Raw genomic sequence first — 18,959 nt, forward strand, 5'->3', positions numbered from 1 at the left:
ATTAAAATTGATAAATTATCTCAGGAGCGCAATGGGTCAAGAGAGACTCTGTGGATTGGCCATTTTATCAGTTGAGAATGAGCGAGCAAGAGCGCATAACATCCCTCAAATAGTCGACGACTTTGTGGAGCGCAAGGCGCGTCGAATGCCTTTTTAATGATGAACCCAGGTTTCCGTGTCGGCTTTGTAGTTGAAGACGTGCTTACACAATGAGGGCGTATCATTCATGATTGCTGGATTTTTTTTGTTTGTTTGTTTAGTGTCTATTTGGAACATAATAAAAAATGAATGGAAAATACAGGCTATGTAGGCCTATAAAAAAATAATAAAATAATAATAATTAAAAAAAAACTTTGAGCAAGTTCTGTTCTAATGCAGCCTGATTATATGCCGCAGGCCTTCTGTTTGTTTGCAGTTTCACCATGGCTAGGTCCAAAGGCTACGTTCTTAAACAGTGGCGTAGCCAGGATGTTTTAAAATGGGGTGGCCAAAGGGGGGCCAAGGATATACAAGGGGTGGCCATGCTGTGACTAAAAGGGGGGGGGGGGGGGGGGGTTCTGGGGGTCCTCCCCCGGGAAATTTTGAATTAGCTAGATTTGATTTCCTGTATTCTGATGTATCTGATGCCCAACTCATGAACAAAACCGATGTGAGCCAAGAGGTCAGAAATTAATGTATTATTTTTATTTATGTTTTATTTATGTAACATAAAGCATCTGCAAAACAAAGAAACCATCCAACTTGTTTACTCTAGTTAAGCATCAGGATTTTAACGATCACTACTAAAATGCAAAAGTAAAAACTAAAAGATCACCTGTCCCAGGCACCTGGGAAGTAGTAAGGATATTAGTCAGGCTTGAATAAAGAGTGCTTTGCTCAGGAAAAGGAAAATACTTGTATACTTAACTCAGACATACAACATAACACTTACAACATGTTGTGATATTGTCCATTGTAAGTACTGTACAAACTAAATGTGTTGAGTTACAAAATGTGTGTGTGTGAGTGAAAGTGCCACACTAACACATGACATAGATGAGGTGTAGTGCATGAGTGGTGTGTGTGTGAGAGAGAGAGAGGGGGAAAGTATGTGCACTGCATGTAGATATAGATGAGCTGTAGCATACGAATTGTGTGTGTGCAGGGGCGGTCCTGGGGGCGGTCCGACCGGGCAGCCGCCCGGGGCGGCATCGCGGGGGGCAGCACAAGCGCGGGCGCGAAAAAAAAAAAAAATGGCCCCCCCCCAAAAAAAACCCCGAAAAAAAAAAAAAACAAGACGGGCGGGTGTGTGTGTGTGTGTGTGTGTGTGAACATTTTGGAAGGGGAAGCCCAATACCAAAGTTGCGCAGGTGACGTCATCAGTGTGTGTGTGCGCCTAACTTGTCGTAGCCCCATAATACGCACAATCCCGCCAGCGGAACGTTCTACTAGTCATCAAAAAGACTTTACTACCATAGTACTACACTACTATATGACATTACACAGAGTCTTAAGTAATATGTATTACTTAACCCCCCGAAAAAAAAAAAACAAGACGGGCGGGGTGCGAAAAAAACACACACACACACACACACACACACACACACACACACACACACACACACACACACAAAAAAAAAAAAAGGTTCCCCCCCAAAAAAAACCCGAAAAAAACCAAGACGGGCGGGTGTGTGTGTGTGTGTGTGAACATTTTGGATGGGGAAGCCCAATACCAAAGTTGCGCAGGTGACGTCATCAGTGTGTGTGTGTGCCTAACTTGTCGTAGCCCCATAATATGCACAATCCCGCCAGCGGAACGTTGTACTAGTCATCAAAAAGACTTTACTACCATAGTACTACACTACTATGACATTACACAGAGTCTTAAGTAATACATTACTACTTGATCATTGCCATTCTGGTAACAGCACATTTATAACGGGCCGTGTCCGCGACGTACAACACACGACGAGAAATGTTTAAACGACCACCTAAAGCTGTTAACATTCTGTTGGCTAATACAGAGCCCAACACGGGGGGGGGGGGGGCCGCACGAGCTCGGGCGCAAAAAAAAAAAAACGGTCCCCCCAAAAAAAACCCCGAAAAAAAAAAAAAACAAGACGGGCGGGGGGGCGCCAGCTGGGGGTTTCGCCCGGGGAGTAAATCACTCTAGGATCGCCACTGTGTGTGTGTGTGTGTGTGTGTGTGAAGATATGTTACATATAAATACAAAAATGAAGTGCATAAGTTGTGTGTGTGTGTGACAGAGTTCAGAGTGCATGAGTGTTGTGTGTGTTATATGGGCGATTCTATAATTTGGGGTACATTCCATGGAATTTCACATTTTAAGCATGTATACACATCATGCAATATAACTATAAAAACATTTAACATATTTTTTGATTATTAGTAATTAAAATCTATCATAATATTCTTAGTTTTCATTTTTTCCATGTCCGATTTCCTGTTTCACTATTTTGTGTTCAAAATGAATCATTAAAAAACATCAAAGTCAATAATATTATTTTATAATGTTCTTAAGGGTGTTAAGTACTAGGAGAAAATAATAATTTCATATTACATTTTAACATCTTAATACTTAAAATATTAATTTTACCGCTGTCCGCAAAATTTATGTCAACACGTAGCCGGGTATCTGCTAAATCGAAGATATTTTTCTACGTTTTGGCCTGTCATCCACATGAAAACACATCAAAAACGAATATTTAAAAAAAACTCCGGGCAAAGTGAAGATTTTTGAAAACTCCGTGTATGCCTTTTCGTGTAGACAGAGATAACCGGAGTTTTGCGTTTTAGAACGTCACAATCTGCGACAAAAAAATGACAACAAATCTGCCCTGACGTCAAACGTGCGACCTTTGTTTACTGCAGAAGCCAGATTAAGCATGGACTTAAGCTAGCCGCACACCACGGCGATCCACGCGGTACCGAACCGACCCATTTCAGAGCCGACTCCCGACAGGGCACGCACATATCCCCCGACTGTTGACGAGTGCAGTCGCGATTGAAGCGACACGTGACAACTTAATAGCTTTGTGATTGGCTATTGGATATACTTACTGTTAAATCCAAGACTTGAAGATGCTACAGGCTGAATTACAAATGACACAACACGGAATATGTAGCGCACTATCTAGGCTGCATGAGCTATTATTCCCAACCTTAAATAGTGCACTTATATAGGGGAGTTAAAGCGATTTGGAATTCAGCCACACAACTTGAGCAGAGTGGCTTTCCAGCCCACTGTGTCTATGGATAAAGCTTCAGTCTATGGAATTACAGTATATACCTGCATTAGGTGCTACCAACACGTATTTCTCGCGCTAGAAATTGTGTTTAATGATGTCACGTGTTATATGCGAAAGATATGATTGGCTATTGCTAGCGACTCTCGCCGATCAGTCTGGCTCCCGATTAGTTTTTCGAATCGGCTGTGAGATGAGTCGGTACCATCGAAAACTAGTCTTTACGCCTGACTCGCGACTTCAGTTGGCTCGGTACGCTGAAAATCGGCGTAGTGTGCGGCTAGCTAAAGAGTAATGGATCGGAGTAGTGCCTTGAAAGCGTTAATTATTGTGCAGGTGCTATTTACATGTTTAATTTTAGAAGCCCAACTACTGCTCCAAGAGCACAGGCGATGTGATTAGGGGGTAGGATTTGGGGAAATAGCCATCTACAGGTTTGGAATGCTTATGAAAGTGATTGAAAACGCAGATGTTCGGTTATGTGTGGAAGGGATTTTTTTCGAAGACGAGGTGGTGTGGATAAAACATTTTTATAAACGGAGGGGGGGGAATGTTCGGTTTTAAAAATACCCGGCTACGTGTGTACATGGCATAAGTTACTAACAAGACTCCCCCGCTGAAACCCAAAAATGGTTTGCTCCAACACCATGTGACCAGCCCTGTGTGGTGACGCCTTCCTCTCTGGCGGGCATTTTGAATGCATCATGGTGAGTCTCCTCTAATTTTCTTCAATATTTGATCTAAAATTACATATGGTCTGGGAGTATATTAATTAAGCATCAACTAATTACTCATATAATCATGGGTTTTGATATTTTAATTAACTTACCTGATTAAAAAAGCTGTTAACCTCTTTAAGAAAATGCCATGTGCTTAGCAATGCTACATTAGCTAAGGAAGTTATGAGACAAAACATGGAAATTGTCAACTAAGTTACCTGTCAACTAAGTTACACAAACTGGGTAACGCTATGAGAAGACTCGCTGGACAATCTGATCCACATCAGCATGGATGACAGCGAGATGGACTATGGGTGTTTTCACACTTGGTCCCTTTCAGCCATCTAACCGAACTCAGATCGATGACTCAGCATTTTTTGCGCATATATGAACACTCCAACCGTACCCAGACCCCTTTAAAGCGAACTGAACTGAGGGTGTTTTCACACTTGATCCCTTTCAGCCATCTAACCGAACTCAGATCGATGACTCAGCATTTTTTGCGCATATGTGAACACTCCAACCGTACCCAGACCCCTTTAAAGCGAACCGAACTGAGACCACCTCAGGAGGTGGTCTCAGTACGGTTCGCTAAAAATCAACGGTACGGTTCGCCTAATCTGCGCATTGTGAACAAAAAGCGCACTGGGTTCACTTCGCCTTTTTCACTGTAATTTAACCTTCTTCGTTTGCCGTAGTTGGTCACGTGACTGTAGCAGGGAAACTCAACTTCCTTTTGGAATTTACCACAGCCGCTTTACAGTTCTCTGAACTTACTGACTGATGAGTCGGCCACAATAATTTATATATATATATATCAGGGATGAGAATTTTCCGCCGATCGGCGGATTTCCGACTTTTTCAGACCAAAATGATCGTTTTTGAGCGTGCGCGCGCAACATTAAGGTCTGCATCACGCATTTTAGAATGTGCGCGCACGAGGGAGACTGTGTGCTTGTTCATGTAGCGCATGCCAGACAAAGAGCATCCTGATTGGGTTACTCAGCAAAATAAGCCAATCAGCTTTCAGTGTGGGCGGGCTTTTATCTCTTTTCTCGAGGACCAGAGTTTTCAGCTGAGTCAGCGCAGCCTACAGGATCGGCATGGCAGAGAGAGCACGCGTTCGCCCCAAAAAACCAAAGCACAAAACCCACTTCAGCTCAGATTACACAAAAGAATCTCCCTGTCTAATAATAATCTCCCTGTCTAATAGTAATCTCCCTGTCTAATAATAATCTCCCTGTCTAATAGTAATCTCCCTGTCTAATAATAATCTCCATGTCTAATAATAATCTCCCTGTCTAATAATAATCTCCCTGTCTAATAATCTCCCTGTGTAATAATATCCTTGTCTAATAATAATATCCCTGTATAATAATATCCGTGTCTAATAATCTCCCTGTCTAATAATAAAGAAAATAAATAAATAAAATAGCCAAAAATCATTAGCCCCGGAACCCCTGGGCCACGCCCCCCTGGGCCATGGGCCCCGCCCTGTTTTTTTCATTCTCATCCCTGATATATATAAAACTATTTTTTTATATATATATAAAGTATTTATATATATATATATTCCGACCCGAGGTAATTTCCCGATCCCTCCCCGTCTCTCTCCTGCTCATTTCCTGTCTCTACACTGTCCTATCCAATAAAGGTGAAAAAAGCCCCAAAAAAATTTTATTTATATATATATATATATATATATATATATATATATATATATATATATATATATATATATAAAATACATTTATTTTTCTTAATCCTCAGTATTTTGATCAAAGAATACAGCAGGGCAAGCATGGCAGCAGACATTTTGATTCAAGAGAATATTACCCAGAATTCCATGCACTGGGGTCTGAGGGCTCTAGAGGACCTGGTGTGAACAGAAAGAGGACTGAGGCCCCATCAAAGCTTAACTGGATCAGAAAGAGAACCCAGTCCTCTTTGTAATAAATTCACAGTGTGAACACAAAAAGAACTGAGTTCTTTTTCTGTTGGTCCACTTAAAGAGGACTGAGTCTGGTTCCTTTAAAGGGGACCAGGTGTGACAGGCAACTCCAGTGCTCTCTGACATCAGTAATTTTCACTACATCATTGTCATTATCAGTCTGCCTATCTCAATGAATACTGTAGTTAATAGAGTGCATCTTACTTTTTCACTATACAAGTTAATTTAGTATTTTAAAATCTATTTGAAATAGGTGTCAGCAGCTGAAAAACAGCGCAAACTAAGTTACTTGTGTCATCCGCATTACCTCCATCATCAACTAAGTTACACTTACATTTGTCAAGTTAAAAGAATGAAAATGAGGTCTATAACATAACGTGATGATTGGTATAGATGTGACCAGTTGTGAACTTTGGCAGCCTTTTCTTTAAATTGTGAAAATGACTGGTATGGCAGTTTTGTAAATGAAAAAATCATGGTCCTAATAACAGTTGTAGTCGAATTACTTACATACTGGGGAAATTTTAATGAATAAAATATATTTTTAAAAAAAATATTGTATATCTGGCAGAAAAGGCTAAATATGTCTTCAAATCTAATTTTACTTTAAGTGTAAGATTCCGCCAAATGATTGAAATCATATCAGTTTGTCCGTAACTTAGTTGACAAGCTTGGAAGGAAAAACATTTTATTTCATTAAAAATAGAAAAAATGGTTAATGATTAAGCTTTGCAACAACTGGATATGTTACCCTGAAGGATTATGCTAACTTGTAAGACTGGTTGATTCACTGAAAAACAATGTTTTTTTATTTTTTTCTTACGGCGAAATGTACCCCAAATTATAGAATCACCCACATGTGAATATAGAAATGTAGTGCATGGGTGAGTGTGTGTTGAGAGTGCATGAGTGTTGTGTATACCAGTGAGTGTGTTACATGTAAATATAGAAATGTAGTGCATCATGCATGAGTGCACTGTAAAACCCGATAAGGTCACTGAGCTCAAAAATTTTATTGAAACCGATTACGTAAAAATTTTTGAGGTAAGTAACTAAATTTTTTAATGTAAGATTTCTTAAAAATTACACTATAGTTACACTTAATTGTAATTTTTAAGAAATCTTACCTTAAAAAATGTAGTTACTTACCTCAAAATTTTTACATAATCGGTTTCAATAAAATTTTTGAGCTCAGTGACCTTATCGGGTTTTACAGTGTGGTGTGTGTGTGTGTGTGTTGAGAGTGCATGAGTTGTATCTTATAGTGAGTGAGAGAAAGACATAGTGTGTGTTAAGAGAGTGAAATATGTGTTCATATATGAGAGAGAGAGAGTGTTAAGACAGTGCATGAGTGTTACATTTAAATATAAAAATTTAGTGCATGAGTTGTGTGTCTGTGTTGAGAGTGTATGAATGTTACATGTAAATATAGAAATGTAGTGCACAAATTGTGTGGTGTGTGTGAGAGTGAGATAGACAATGTGTTAAGAGAGTGCAGAAGTGTTGTGTATGAGTGAGTGTGTTACATGTAAATATAGAAATGTGGTGCATGAGAGGGGTAGGGGGAGAGTGTGTGTGTTGAGAGAATGCATGAGTGTTGTGTATGTATGAGTGTGACAATTATTAATCAATGTGTACTCATCTCATCTCATTATCTGTAGCCGCTTTATCCTTCTACAGGGTCGCAGGCAAGCTGGAGCCTATCCCAGCTGACTACGGGCGAAAGGCGGGGTACACCCTGGACAAGTCGCCAGGTCATCACAGGGCTGACACATAGACAACCATTCATACTCACACCTACGGTCAATTTAGAGTCACCAGTTAACCTAACCTGCATGTCTTTGGACTGTGGGGGAAACTGGAGCACCCGGAGGAAACCCACGCGGACACGGGGAGAACATGCAAACTCCGCACAGAAAGGCCCTCGCCGGCCACGGGGATCGAACCCGGACCTTCTTGCTGTGAGGCGACAGCGCTAACCACTACACCACCGTGCCACCCATAATAATATTATAATAATAGTATTATATAATAATAGCAATCGGATATTTATTGCTTGAAATTTAATGCACAATAAAAGAAATGTAAACTTTCATATTTACAGTGCAAGATTAAGTTAATGACTTTTTAAACCCATTTTTACCAAGTGCCAATATTTCTGCAGTGTGTGTGTGCGTTTTTAATTTATTTTTTTAAATCAGTTATTCCACGAAATCAAGTTGTACATAAGCTGATAGCCGCTGAGTTGGCAACAAGCCATGTATGACGAGATTGAGTGGAATAGCTAAATGTTTTATTCTATCCACAGTCACTGGATTTTAAGAAACCGAGCATTTTTATTTTTTGGAAATTCAGTAAATAAAAACTTTGTACAAAACATCTGACAAAATAATTTCCGCTTAGAATGTAAACAAACTGGTGAAATGACAGCAGCAATTTGTGAAAAATGTTATAATAATAATTCTTGAAAAAATTAAAAAAGATACGTTATTGCCATCAAATACTTTTTTTCCATATTTTTCTCTTCTCATGGTATATGAGCTGATAGCGCATATATATATATATATATATAATTTATTTATTTATTTTTTTTAAATGGACATGAGTGTTTTACTGGGAAATATGCCACTCATATTTTTCATAAGAGCTACATCTGAGACATGGAAAACCAAAACTGTGGCATAAATCTCTGTATGTCAGTCATGAGAAAATCAGTTAATTGTTTTGATAAATTTGGGCACTTTTTGTTTGTTCTGGACGTGCATTGTCAAAATGGTGAACCGGTTCAAATTTAAAAGTCTTTTAATTAACTTGTATATTTTTTGTGGATGTGTCCATATAATCTAAAAAAAAAATTTATGGTGGTGCGATGATATGAAGTTTATCTTCTCATGTTGAAAATATTTTCATTTGTTCACTTCGTTCATTCATGAAAAATGCATTCACCACTCGAAGATAAACTTCATATCTTCACGCAACCATTTAATATCATATATATGGGTGGCACAGTGGTGTAGTGGTTAGCACTGTCGCCTCACAGCAAGAAGGTCCTGGGTTCAAGCCCAGCAGCCGGCGAGGGCCTTTCTGTGTGGAGTTTGCATGTTCTCCCCATGTCTGCGTGGGTTTCCTCCGGGTGCTCCGGTTTCCCCCACAGTCCAAAGACATGCAGGTTAGGCTAATTGGTGGCTCTAAATTGACCGTAAGTGTGAATGGTTGTTTGTCTCTATGTGTCAGCCCTGTGATAACCTGGCAACTTGTCCAGGGTGTACCCCACCTCTCGCCCGTAGTCAGCTGGGATAGGCTCCAGCTTGCCTGCGACCCTGTAGAAGGATAAAGCGGCTAGAGATAATGAGATGAGATGAGATATTTTATTATTTTTAATCATAAAATATGTTATTATTTTTATTATTTTTTATTATTTGCATGGCAGGAACTAACAGTAGCCCAGCCAAGAACAAAAACAAAAATGACAGTACAGTAGCACATAAATTACAGTACAGTATCAGAAATGGCAGTACAACAGCACTAATAACAGTAGAATAGCACATAAATGTCAGTACAATAAGTCATAACAATATAATAGCACAGATGTCAGGAGGTTACAGTGGCACATAAATGACACAATAGCACATGAACATTAATAATACACTACCATTCAAAAGTTTGGGGTCACTTTGAAATGTCCTTATTTTTGAAAGAAAAGCACTGTTCTATTCAATGAAGATCACTTTAAACTAATCAGAAATACACTCTATACATTGCTAATGTGGTAAATGACTATTCTAGCTGCAAATGTCTGGTTTTTGGTGCAATATCTCCATAGGTGTATAGAGGCCCATTTCCAGCAACTATCACTCCAGTGTTCTAATGGTACAATGTGTTTGCTCATTGCCTCAGAAGGCTAATGGATGATTAGAAAACCCTTGTACAATCATGTTAGCACAGCTGAAAACAGTTTAGCTCTTTAGAGAAGCTATAAAACTGACCTTCCTTTGAGCAGATTGAGTTTCTGGAGCATCACATTTGTGGGGTCGATTAAATGCTCAAAATGGCCAGAAAAATGTCTCGACTATATTTTCTATTCATTTTACAACTTATGGTGGTAAATAAAAGTGTGACTTTTCATGGAAAACACAAAATTGTCTGGGTGACCCCAAACTTTTGAACGGTAGTGTACATGGACATGCATTGATGCACGAAATGATGACTTTATTAAACAGTTTTTCAGCAGCGATGAACAGACCTGGAGCCTGACCGTTTTCTCCTTCGACCAGAAGAGGGCGCACGGAACTGATTAATAACATCAGTAATATTTCCACTAATAAATAACACAGGTTTAATTATCTTTTCCACTGATTGGGTATTAGAGCCTATGCAAAAAAAAATCTACAGGTTTGCTGTGTTACAGCCTTTTATCATATTATTGAACCTGAACATTGTCCATAGGCTGTTTACTGGCGCTCATAAAACTATAACCTGCCTCCGTGTGGCTGCAGAGCGCGCGCTCGGTAAGTGGGGGAGGGGTGCGTCAGGTGTGCTGTATAAAAGCAGCACGCGCCCCGACTCCGACAGGTAGCTCAGGTGGCCTCTGCTTCACTGCTCAGGACTTAAAGCTGCTTTAAGCTCAATCCAACAGGTAAGAACAGGGATCTATTCTTCCTATTTTATAGCCTTTCTACAACTTTACGAATCGGTAAACACACACGCAGCCTCCTTTTGGAGTACTTTATTTATTTTTGACTTGTTGATCTGCCTTAAAGATGTGAATTATTTTTAATTAAAAAAAAAAGTCTAAAGAGATACATTTTGAGCAGGTAATAATTTTATAATTTTCCCATCTCATCTCCTCATAAAAGTAATTATATCTGATTGTCTCATCTCATCTCATTATCTCTAGCCACTTTATCCTTCTACAGGGTCGCAGGCAAGCTGGAGCCTATCCCAGCTGACTACGGGCGAAAGGCGGGGTACACCCTGGACAAGTCGCCAGGTCATCACAGGGCTGACACATAGACACAGACAACCATTCACACTCACGGTCAATTTAGAGTCACCAGTTAACCTAACCTGCATGTCTTTGGACTGTGAGGGAAACCGGAGCACCCGGAGGAAACCCACGCGGACACGGGGAGAACATGCAAACTCCGCACAGAAAGGCCCTCGTCGGCCACGGGGCTCGAACCCGGACCTTCTTGCTGTGAGGCGACAGCGCTAGCCACTACACCACCATGCCGCCCCAAATTATTATTATTATTATTATTATTATAGGATTTCCATGGGAAAAGCTAAAAGTAGACCTAGCTAGGAAAATATAGTACATAAATGACACTACAGTAGCACATACTGTATGAAAACAACAGCGCAATGAAGAGTTTATAACCTCAACGAAACTGTCTTCATGTTAAAACTGTTAATGTTATAGTCATGCTGTCTGTTGTTGCCCAAATGAGGATGGGTTCCCTTTTGAGTCTGGTTCCTCTCGAGGTTTCTTCCTCATGTCGTCTGAGGGAGTTTTTCCTTGCCACCGTCGCCACAGGCTTGCTCATTGGGGATAGGTTAGAGACAAAATTAGCTCATGTTTTAAGTCATTTAAATTCTGTAAAGCTGCTTTGCGACAATGTTTGTTTATTGTTAAAAGCGCTATACAAATAAACTTGACTGACTGACAGTAGTACACGGGCAGGCACTGATGCGTTATACAGTATTACCTGGACAGTGTGAGAGAAATCTTGTGTTTGTCAGTCAGTAGGTTTTAAAAGCTGCTACTATGAAACTGTTGTTTACTATTTTTGCCTAAAATGTAGTTTGTTTTGTTTTGAATCTCCTCCAGGCAGTGGCTCCACGGCCAGAGATTGGAAATGACACTTCAGTCTCTCCACCAGATCTTGGTACATGTCTTCTTTTATTAGTGCCACCATGGAAAATGTTTTTCCCTTTGTTCTTTCAATCTTTTCCTTTTCTCCATCTCACCCATGATCCGTAATATTTCTGCTCCTTTATACAGATTTGCATTCTCAATCAGAGGACCCATGGAACCTTCCTGAGCTCCAGGACATAGGGCCCAAATGGTCAGGTGAGCTGCCACGCCAGACTGTAATGCTCAGTAGTCTCCAGAGATGAGGCATGTGTGCAAAAGAGTGCTGGATATGAAACAATCTTTCATTTCTGGTTCTTCCGTGCAGAATTGGACACAAAGGGGAAAGTTCTCAGAGTGGTGACCTTGACTGGAAAGGGCATTCTCTTGGTTGTATTCCTTTACTTGTTGGTTTGCTCCCTAGATGTTCTGAGCTCTGCATGTCACCTGCTTGGTGGTAAGTAGCAAGAATTGGGTTGGGTTTTGAATTATGTTATTAATTAAATTTGTAACATTATTATTATTATTAAGTTTTATAAATATATCAGATTCAGTTGTAAATCAGATGGAATGTTATGGAAAGGTCACAATTTTTTATTGTACAGTTTTGATTACAGCTTTTACAGTAGAGTACAGCTCATTACTGCTATCTACTATGATTGTACTAAATGTGTGGAGTGTTTTGAAATTTTCTTGTCTTTTCATTTATTTAGATGTGCATGTATCTGCGCGTAGGTGACATTTCATGGATGTGTGTGTGTTTTGTTTTTTTTTTCCTTTAAATACAGGAAAAGTAGCTGGAGATGCCTTTCAAAAGTACGCGGTGTTGTCCAACCCTGCAGCAGGGCTCCTGATTGGTGTTGGGGTTACGGTGCTGGTTCAGAGCTCCAGCATTTCTTCATCCATTGTGGTTGGCATGGTGTCAGCTAACAGTGAGTGCACTTTTTATTTTGTCCAAATGATGTGGTATAAGAACTTGTGGTGAATGGACTTTTAAATAATGTTTCCTTGGGATTTAAGAGTGTTTCTTGTGTTTTTTCAGTACTGGATGTGCAGTCAGCAGTGCCTATCATTATGGGTGCTAACATCGGTACCTCCATCACCAATACCATCGTGGCTGTGATGCAGACTAGAGACCGTAACAAGTTCCGCAGGTAGACATAACTTGCCATATTTGCATCTCCAAAGAATTTAGATTGCTTTGTAAATGTAAAAGGCCACCTTAGTAAACTTTAATGTAACCCTCAGAAGGTTGTGGTTTTTACACTAAATTGGGGTAGTTTTGGAACAAGGTTGCAGGTGGAGGTTGATTCTGTGGTTTTTTTTTTTTTTTGTTCTTTTTGTTTCTGCTGTAGACCTTGGTTTAAAGCACGTTTCTTGAATTAAAGATAATCAAATTGCAAACTTGGGCTAAAACAGATGAAGTGTAAATGCAAACAATGTATTTATGATGTGCAGAACCATTTCTGTTGTAAGATATAGTTTAAATATTTGTAAAGGGGGGAAAGGAGATTATCAGGTTGAAAATGTCTGTGCCTGTGGTGATGACAAACCTGTGCATTGCAGATACCGCATGTCAGAAATGTGTGTGTAACACAGTGAACTTATTTTTTCAAAGAAAAAAAAATGAAAAAAGGAGGAAAAACAGACCTTTCTAATTCATGAATGTTTTAGGACTAGTTTCAGTTTTTCTGTGTGTTTTCTGAGATGAAGTTGGGCTAGAAATTTTGCTGAGACCTGAGAACTCTACAAATGAATTTGTAATTTTCACTGGAACTGGAACATCTCTTTGTCAAATAATTCCTGAAGTATTGAGTAATGTTTAAGATTTCGGGTCTGATCTCAGAAATTTTCAGTCAAATATCCAGCTTTTCACTATCTAATGTATTTTTTCTTTGTGTGTCCCAGGGCATTTGCAGGAGCCACAGTACATGACTTTTTTAACTGGCTGTCTGCGTTGGTGTTGCTGCCTCTGGAAGCAGCCACTGGTGTCTTGTACAAGCTCACCAAATACCTCGTTGACTCATTCCAAATCAAGACAGACCAGGATGCCCCAGACTTGCTCAAAGTCATCACTGAACCACTCACCAAGTACATCATTAAGGTAAAAAAAAAAAAATCTGAAGGACTTACTGTAGCATCTCAAGATTAAAGAGACAACCCAATTGTGACTTAAAAGAATGGCTTTGAATGACTTGATCTCAGATTAGCTCACTGAGCCTATCAATGAAATCAAATCCATTTCAGTTGAATGTCCATTCTGGAATGTTGCTGTTGTTCTTCTGACAGCATGACTTCTCGACTCTGATTTAGTAACTGGTCTTATTCTGAATGTGACCTCAGCTGTATTCTGCACAGGTTAAATCTAAATAACAGCTACGAAGTTGGAATTTGGCCTTGTGACTCATATTCCTTTCTCTCTTTGTAGCTGGACAGCTCTGTCATCAGTGCCATAGTCACTGGTGATCCCACTGCTCGAAACAAAAGCCTGATCAAGATATGGTGCAAAAAGGAGAAAGTCATAGTAAGGACTGAGAATGTTGGCAAACATGACACCTATAGATATCCACTTTTTAATTTCTAGCAAATTATATTTAATTAAGAAATTTAATTTAATTTCTAGTGCAATATCTCTCCTACCGCCCCCCTTCTCCCCACCTTTCCCCCCTTCCTCTCTTCCCCATATCTTATTCTTTTTATATTTGTATATGTAAATACTTAATTTATTTTAATTTATCTAGAAGTTTTCTCTATTTCTTTTCTCTGTTTATCTGTAATGATGCTGCTGGAATCTTAATTTCCCTGAGGGAACCCACCCAAAGGGATCAATAAAGTTTTATCTAATCTAATCTAATCTAATCTAATCTAATCTAATTCACAGGGGGGGGGGAGCAGTGGGAGACAGAAGAATGTTCATTATATAGGCCTAACATTTGACTAATGTTAATATGTAACAGCCTTGGTGTTCCACTGAAGGGAGTTTAAGAGCTTGAAAAGCATGGAGTTAAATCCTGGTTACTAATAGTATGTACTTGACTTCAATTTATATTAGTTGTTCTGTTTATAAACATCTGGGTGACATGAATGTGAACTTACACATTTTCTTGTTGATTTTTTTTTTTTTTCAGAGTCTGGAGAATATCACCGTTCCTGGAGAAGCAAACTGTACAGTTGATGTCCCATGCTGGATAGTGGGCAACCAGACATGGACACAGAAGAACATAACACAGACCAAGAACTTGGAGAAATGTGAGTGACTTGTCCTTTGTGGGAAGGTTGGATCAGCCAAGCTTGATCATTACTCATCATCCCTGTGTACATACTCCAGACTATTAGACCATGACTCCCATTTACTACTGCACCATGAGAACAATGGTTTTCTTTCAGTGGCATATGATTCGGCAAACATCTTCCCCTCCCCCTCGCTCTACTCTTAGGCTACGTTTACACTAGACCGTATCTGTCTCGTTTTCTTCGCGGACGCACTGTCCGTTTACATTAACCCCCCTGAAAAAGCGGGGAAACGGGAATCCGCCAGCGTCCACGTATTCAATCTAGATCGTATCAGCTCCGGTGCTGTGTAAACATTGAGAATACGCGAATACGCTGTGCTGAGCTCTAGCTGGCGTCTCATTGGACAACGTCACTGTGACATCCACCTTCCTGATTCGCTGGCGTTGGTCATGTGACGCGACTGCTGAAAAACGGCGCAGACTTCCGCCTTGTATCACCTTTCATTAAAGAGTATAAAAGTATGAAAATACTGCAAATACTGATGCAAATACTGCCCATTGTGTAGTTATGATTGTCTTTAGGCTTGCCATCCTTCCACTTGCAAGTAGTAAGTGATATGCACTGGGATCTCACACACAGCGGCTCAGTCCCGAATCGTGGCTTGTTCACTTCACTCGCGCGCTGTGTGAGCTGCGCAGGGCCGGAGTGCTCACCCTCCAGAGGGCACTCGCTGTTCAGGGCGGAGTGATTTGGAGCGCAGGATGCCTGCGGAGCCGAGCGTATCCGCGTATTGGTGTTGCTGTGTGCACGGCTAACGGTTTTAGTGTCAACGCGAATCGTTTTAAGAACGTTAATCTGATGATCCGCTGATTCGACGTAATGTAAACGTAGCCTTACATGCTCAATGGGGCTATTCTTCTTTTTGGGCTGAACTACCTGAGGCCACCGAAACCAGACAAAAAAGGCCCAGCCAAATAGAGAAGAAGGCTTGTGGTCAGGGGTCGCATTTGGATTTGACAGCGAAATTTAAGCCTGCTTGCAGTTTGTTGGCTGTAGTAGAACTTGCATACATCCTCTAGCCTTTTAGTGAGTCAACATTATCAAATCGCATCATTAGCATTCAATCCTGTCTGTACTGAATGAAGTATAATCAGTTCATGTAACTGGATTTCCATCAACATGTTTTTCTAGTATAAAAGTGACTGAACATGTGTTAGGACCTTGAAGATGTTTTAATACTCTTCTGATAGGCTTGTGAAATATATCATTATCAGAACTGTTGAAGCCATTCAAGGAAATTTTACAATGCCTTCAGGATCCTTGAGTTACTACCACCAAAGGACCAATGGAATGGTGATGCATTGGTACCCCTTTGACTGAAATTGGCTGAAAATCTGAAACTTTTGTCGTGTTACAGGTATTTGTCTCTTTGCATCAGCAAATCTGCCTGACTGGGCTGTGGGACTGATCCTGCTAGTTCTGTCCGTGGTGATGCTCTATATATGCCTCATTGTCATCGTCACGCTGTTCAACTCCATGCTCAAGGGTGAGGTGGCTGTCGTCATTAAGAAGGTGCTCAACACAGGTGAGAATACACAAATGATTAACTTGCATAACTTGCATGACACTTACACTGAATTGCATTCTTGAGATAATGTAGGATTTCCTATTAAATGCTTTATTTGGGCGGCACGGTGGTGTAGTGGTTAGCGCTGTCGCCTCACAGCAAGAAGGTCCGGGTTCGAGCCCCGTAGCCGGCGAGGGCCTTTCTGTGCAGAGTTTGCATGTTCTCCCCGTGTCCGCGTGGGTTTCCTCCGGGTGCTCCGGTTTCCCCCACAGTCCAAAGACATGCAGGTTAGGTTAACTGGTGACTCTAAATTGACCGTAGGTGTGAGTGTGAATGGTTGTCTGTGTCTATGTGTCAGCCCTGCGATGACCTGGCGACTTGTCCAGGGTGTACCCCGCCTTTCGCCCGTAGTCAGCTGGGATAGGCTCCAGCTTGCCTGCGACCCTGTAGAAGGACAAAGCGGCTAGAGATAATGAGATGAGATGCTTTATTTGCTTTATTTCAATATTGTGAACTTTTGATTTGGCAAACAAACTTGGTGGACTGTCAAGGCACCAATTCTATTTGTGAAAAGGAAGCAGTAAAACCTTTTGGATTAGTCATAGATTAGTGTCTGAATGGATATCCTGTAAATGATGGACGGCACAGACTTCCTCATTCTGATGTCTGGATTTCACAAAAATGTGAAATTTGGCACCTCTCTTTATAGCTGACATGTCAAGAGTACTCATGTCCACTACATTCCTGAGTATAGCAAAATGTGCTGATTACTATTATGGCTTTGTTGGGTGAATTTGAAAAGGTTTCTTTTTATTTTCTGGTGACAGTTGGATGGTTTTAACGTTGGCATCATCAGTGCTTTCCCAAGCACATGTATGACCACATGGTTTGAGTAACAATTTTGGATTCCTTTTTGCAGATTTCCCCTTTCCATGTGGATGGGCCACTGGTTACGTCACTATCTTGGTGGGGGCAGGAATGACCTTCATCATGCAAAGCAGTTCAGCCTTCACCTCCGCCATTACACCTCTTGTCGGTGAGCTGAAACACTTTGAATACTTCGACAGACAAAGTGTGCACTACACAACTTATCGAATAATCTAATGGTCTTTGAAATGGCAGTGTGCTAGTTGGTCATCGCATTTCCATTTTTCTTCTTTCCTCATTTTTTTTTTTCTGGTCCTAGTTTTATTCTGTTAAATATCAGTGCAAAAGCTGATACCACTTCCATGTTTCTTTTCAGGTATTGGTGTCATTAGCATTGAACGAGCCTATCCCCTTACGCTTGGCTCCAATATTGGGACAACAACAACTGCTATTCTTGCTGCCATGGCAAGTCCTGGAGAGACGCTTGCCAACTCTCTACAGGTCAGCCCTCCAAAGATGATTACATTGAATAAATTTCCATTTGTAGTGCACTGACCTCATTAATATCATGCCAAACTCATGATGAGTTTCATTTCCGTGCAGATCTCTCTTTGCCATTTCTTCTTCAACATCTTTGGCATAGTGTTGTGGTACCCATTTCCTTTCACACGTGTGCCTATACGGCTGGCTAAAGCACTGGGTAACCGCACAGCCGAATACCGCTGGCTTGCCATCATCTACTTGTTTGGTTGCTTCTTCATTATGCCTTGGACGGTGCTGGGGCTCTCCATTGCTGGCTGGCAGGTCCTTGTGGGGGTTGGTGTGCCCGTGGCGGCACTGGTGATCTTTGTGATTGTGGTGAATTTCATGCAGTCACACTGCCCACGCTTCCTGGTTCCTGTGCTGCACACTTGGGACTTCCTTCCCCGGCCACTGCATTCGCTCAAACCATGGGACCGTATTGTCACCAGAGTGATGGGCTTCTGTGGGGCACACTGCTGCTGTTGTTGCAAGTGCTGCAAGAAGGGAGAATCAGACAATGAAGATATGAACGACTTGGAGATGTACGGCGACCCCGCACTTTCTGTGAACAATGAGGAGAGCCACACACTGTAAAAAAATGTTTTGTTTTAATTTAAAAATGTTAGTGCAAGGGCTGCCTTAAAATTTTGAGTTCACTGAAATTCACATAGTAAGTTAAATTGTTGTGAACTTACTATTTTGTTGTTTTACCTTAAAAATGTTAGTGCAAGGGCTGCCTTAAAATTTCGAGTTCACTGAAATTCACATAGTAAGTTAAATTGTTGTGAACTTACTATTTTGCTGTTTTAACTTAAAAATGTTAGTGCAAGGGCTGCCTTAAAATTTCGAGTTCACTGAAATTCACATAGTAAGTTAAATTGTTGTGAACTTACTATTTTGTTGTTTTAACTTAAAAATGTTAGTGCAAGGGCTGCCTTAAAATTTTGAGTTCACTGAAATTCACATAGTAAGTTAAATTGTTGTGAACTTATACGCCCCA

The 18,959-nt window shown here is 40.5% G+C and overlaps 1 protein-coding gene across 1 annotated transcript; it reads left to right on the plus strand.

The window, feature by feature from the left end:
- The first annotated feature begins 3,937 nt into the window (after positions 1–3,937).
- LOC132892604 (sodium-dependent phosphate transport protein 2B-like) lies at positions 3,938–18,621 on the plus strand. Its single transcript, XM_060930895.1, has 13 exons — positions 3,938–3,952; positions 11,746–11,803; positions 11,920–11,988; positions 12,098–12,226; positions 12,558–12,701; positions 12,812–12,923; positions 13,678–13,873; positions 14,198–14,293; positions 14,898–15,018; positions 16,421–16,588; positions 17,490–17,606; positions 17,814–17,938; positions 18,041–18,621. The coding sequence occupies exons 1-13, from the start codon at positions 3,950–3,952 to the stop codon at positions 18,551–18,553; spliced, it is 1,851 nt and encodes a 616-aa protein (XP_060786878.1). The 5' UTR covers positions 3,938–3,949; the 3' UTR covers positions 18,554–18,621.
- The last annotated feature ends 338 nt before the right edge of the window (positions 18,622–18,959 follow it).

This window comes from Neoarius graeffei, chromosome 10, assembly GCF_027579695.1.
Source record: "Neoarius graeffei isolate fNeoGra1 chromosome 10, fNeoGra1.pri, whole genome shotgun sequence".
Classification (NCBI taxonomy): domain Eukaryota; kingdom Metazoa; phylum Chordata; class Actinopteri; order Siluriformes; family Ariidae; genus Neoarius; species Neoarius graeffei.

Coding starts and splice junctions, on each gene's coding strand:
- LOC132892604 (XM_060930895.1), top strand. Junction 14,294..14,897: donor GCAAAAAGGAGAAAGTCATA/GTAAGGACTGAG, acceptor TTTTTTTTTCAG/AGTCTGGAGAATATCACCGT. Junction 15,019..16,420: donor GACCAAGAACTTGGAGAAAT/GTGAGTGACTTG, acceptor GTCGTGTTACAG/GTATTTGTCTCTTTGCATCA.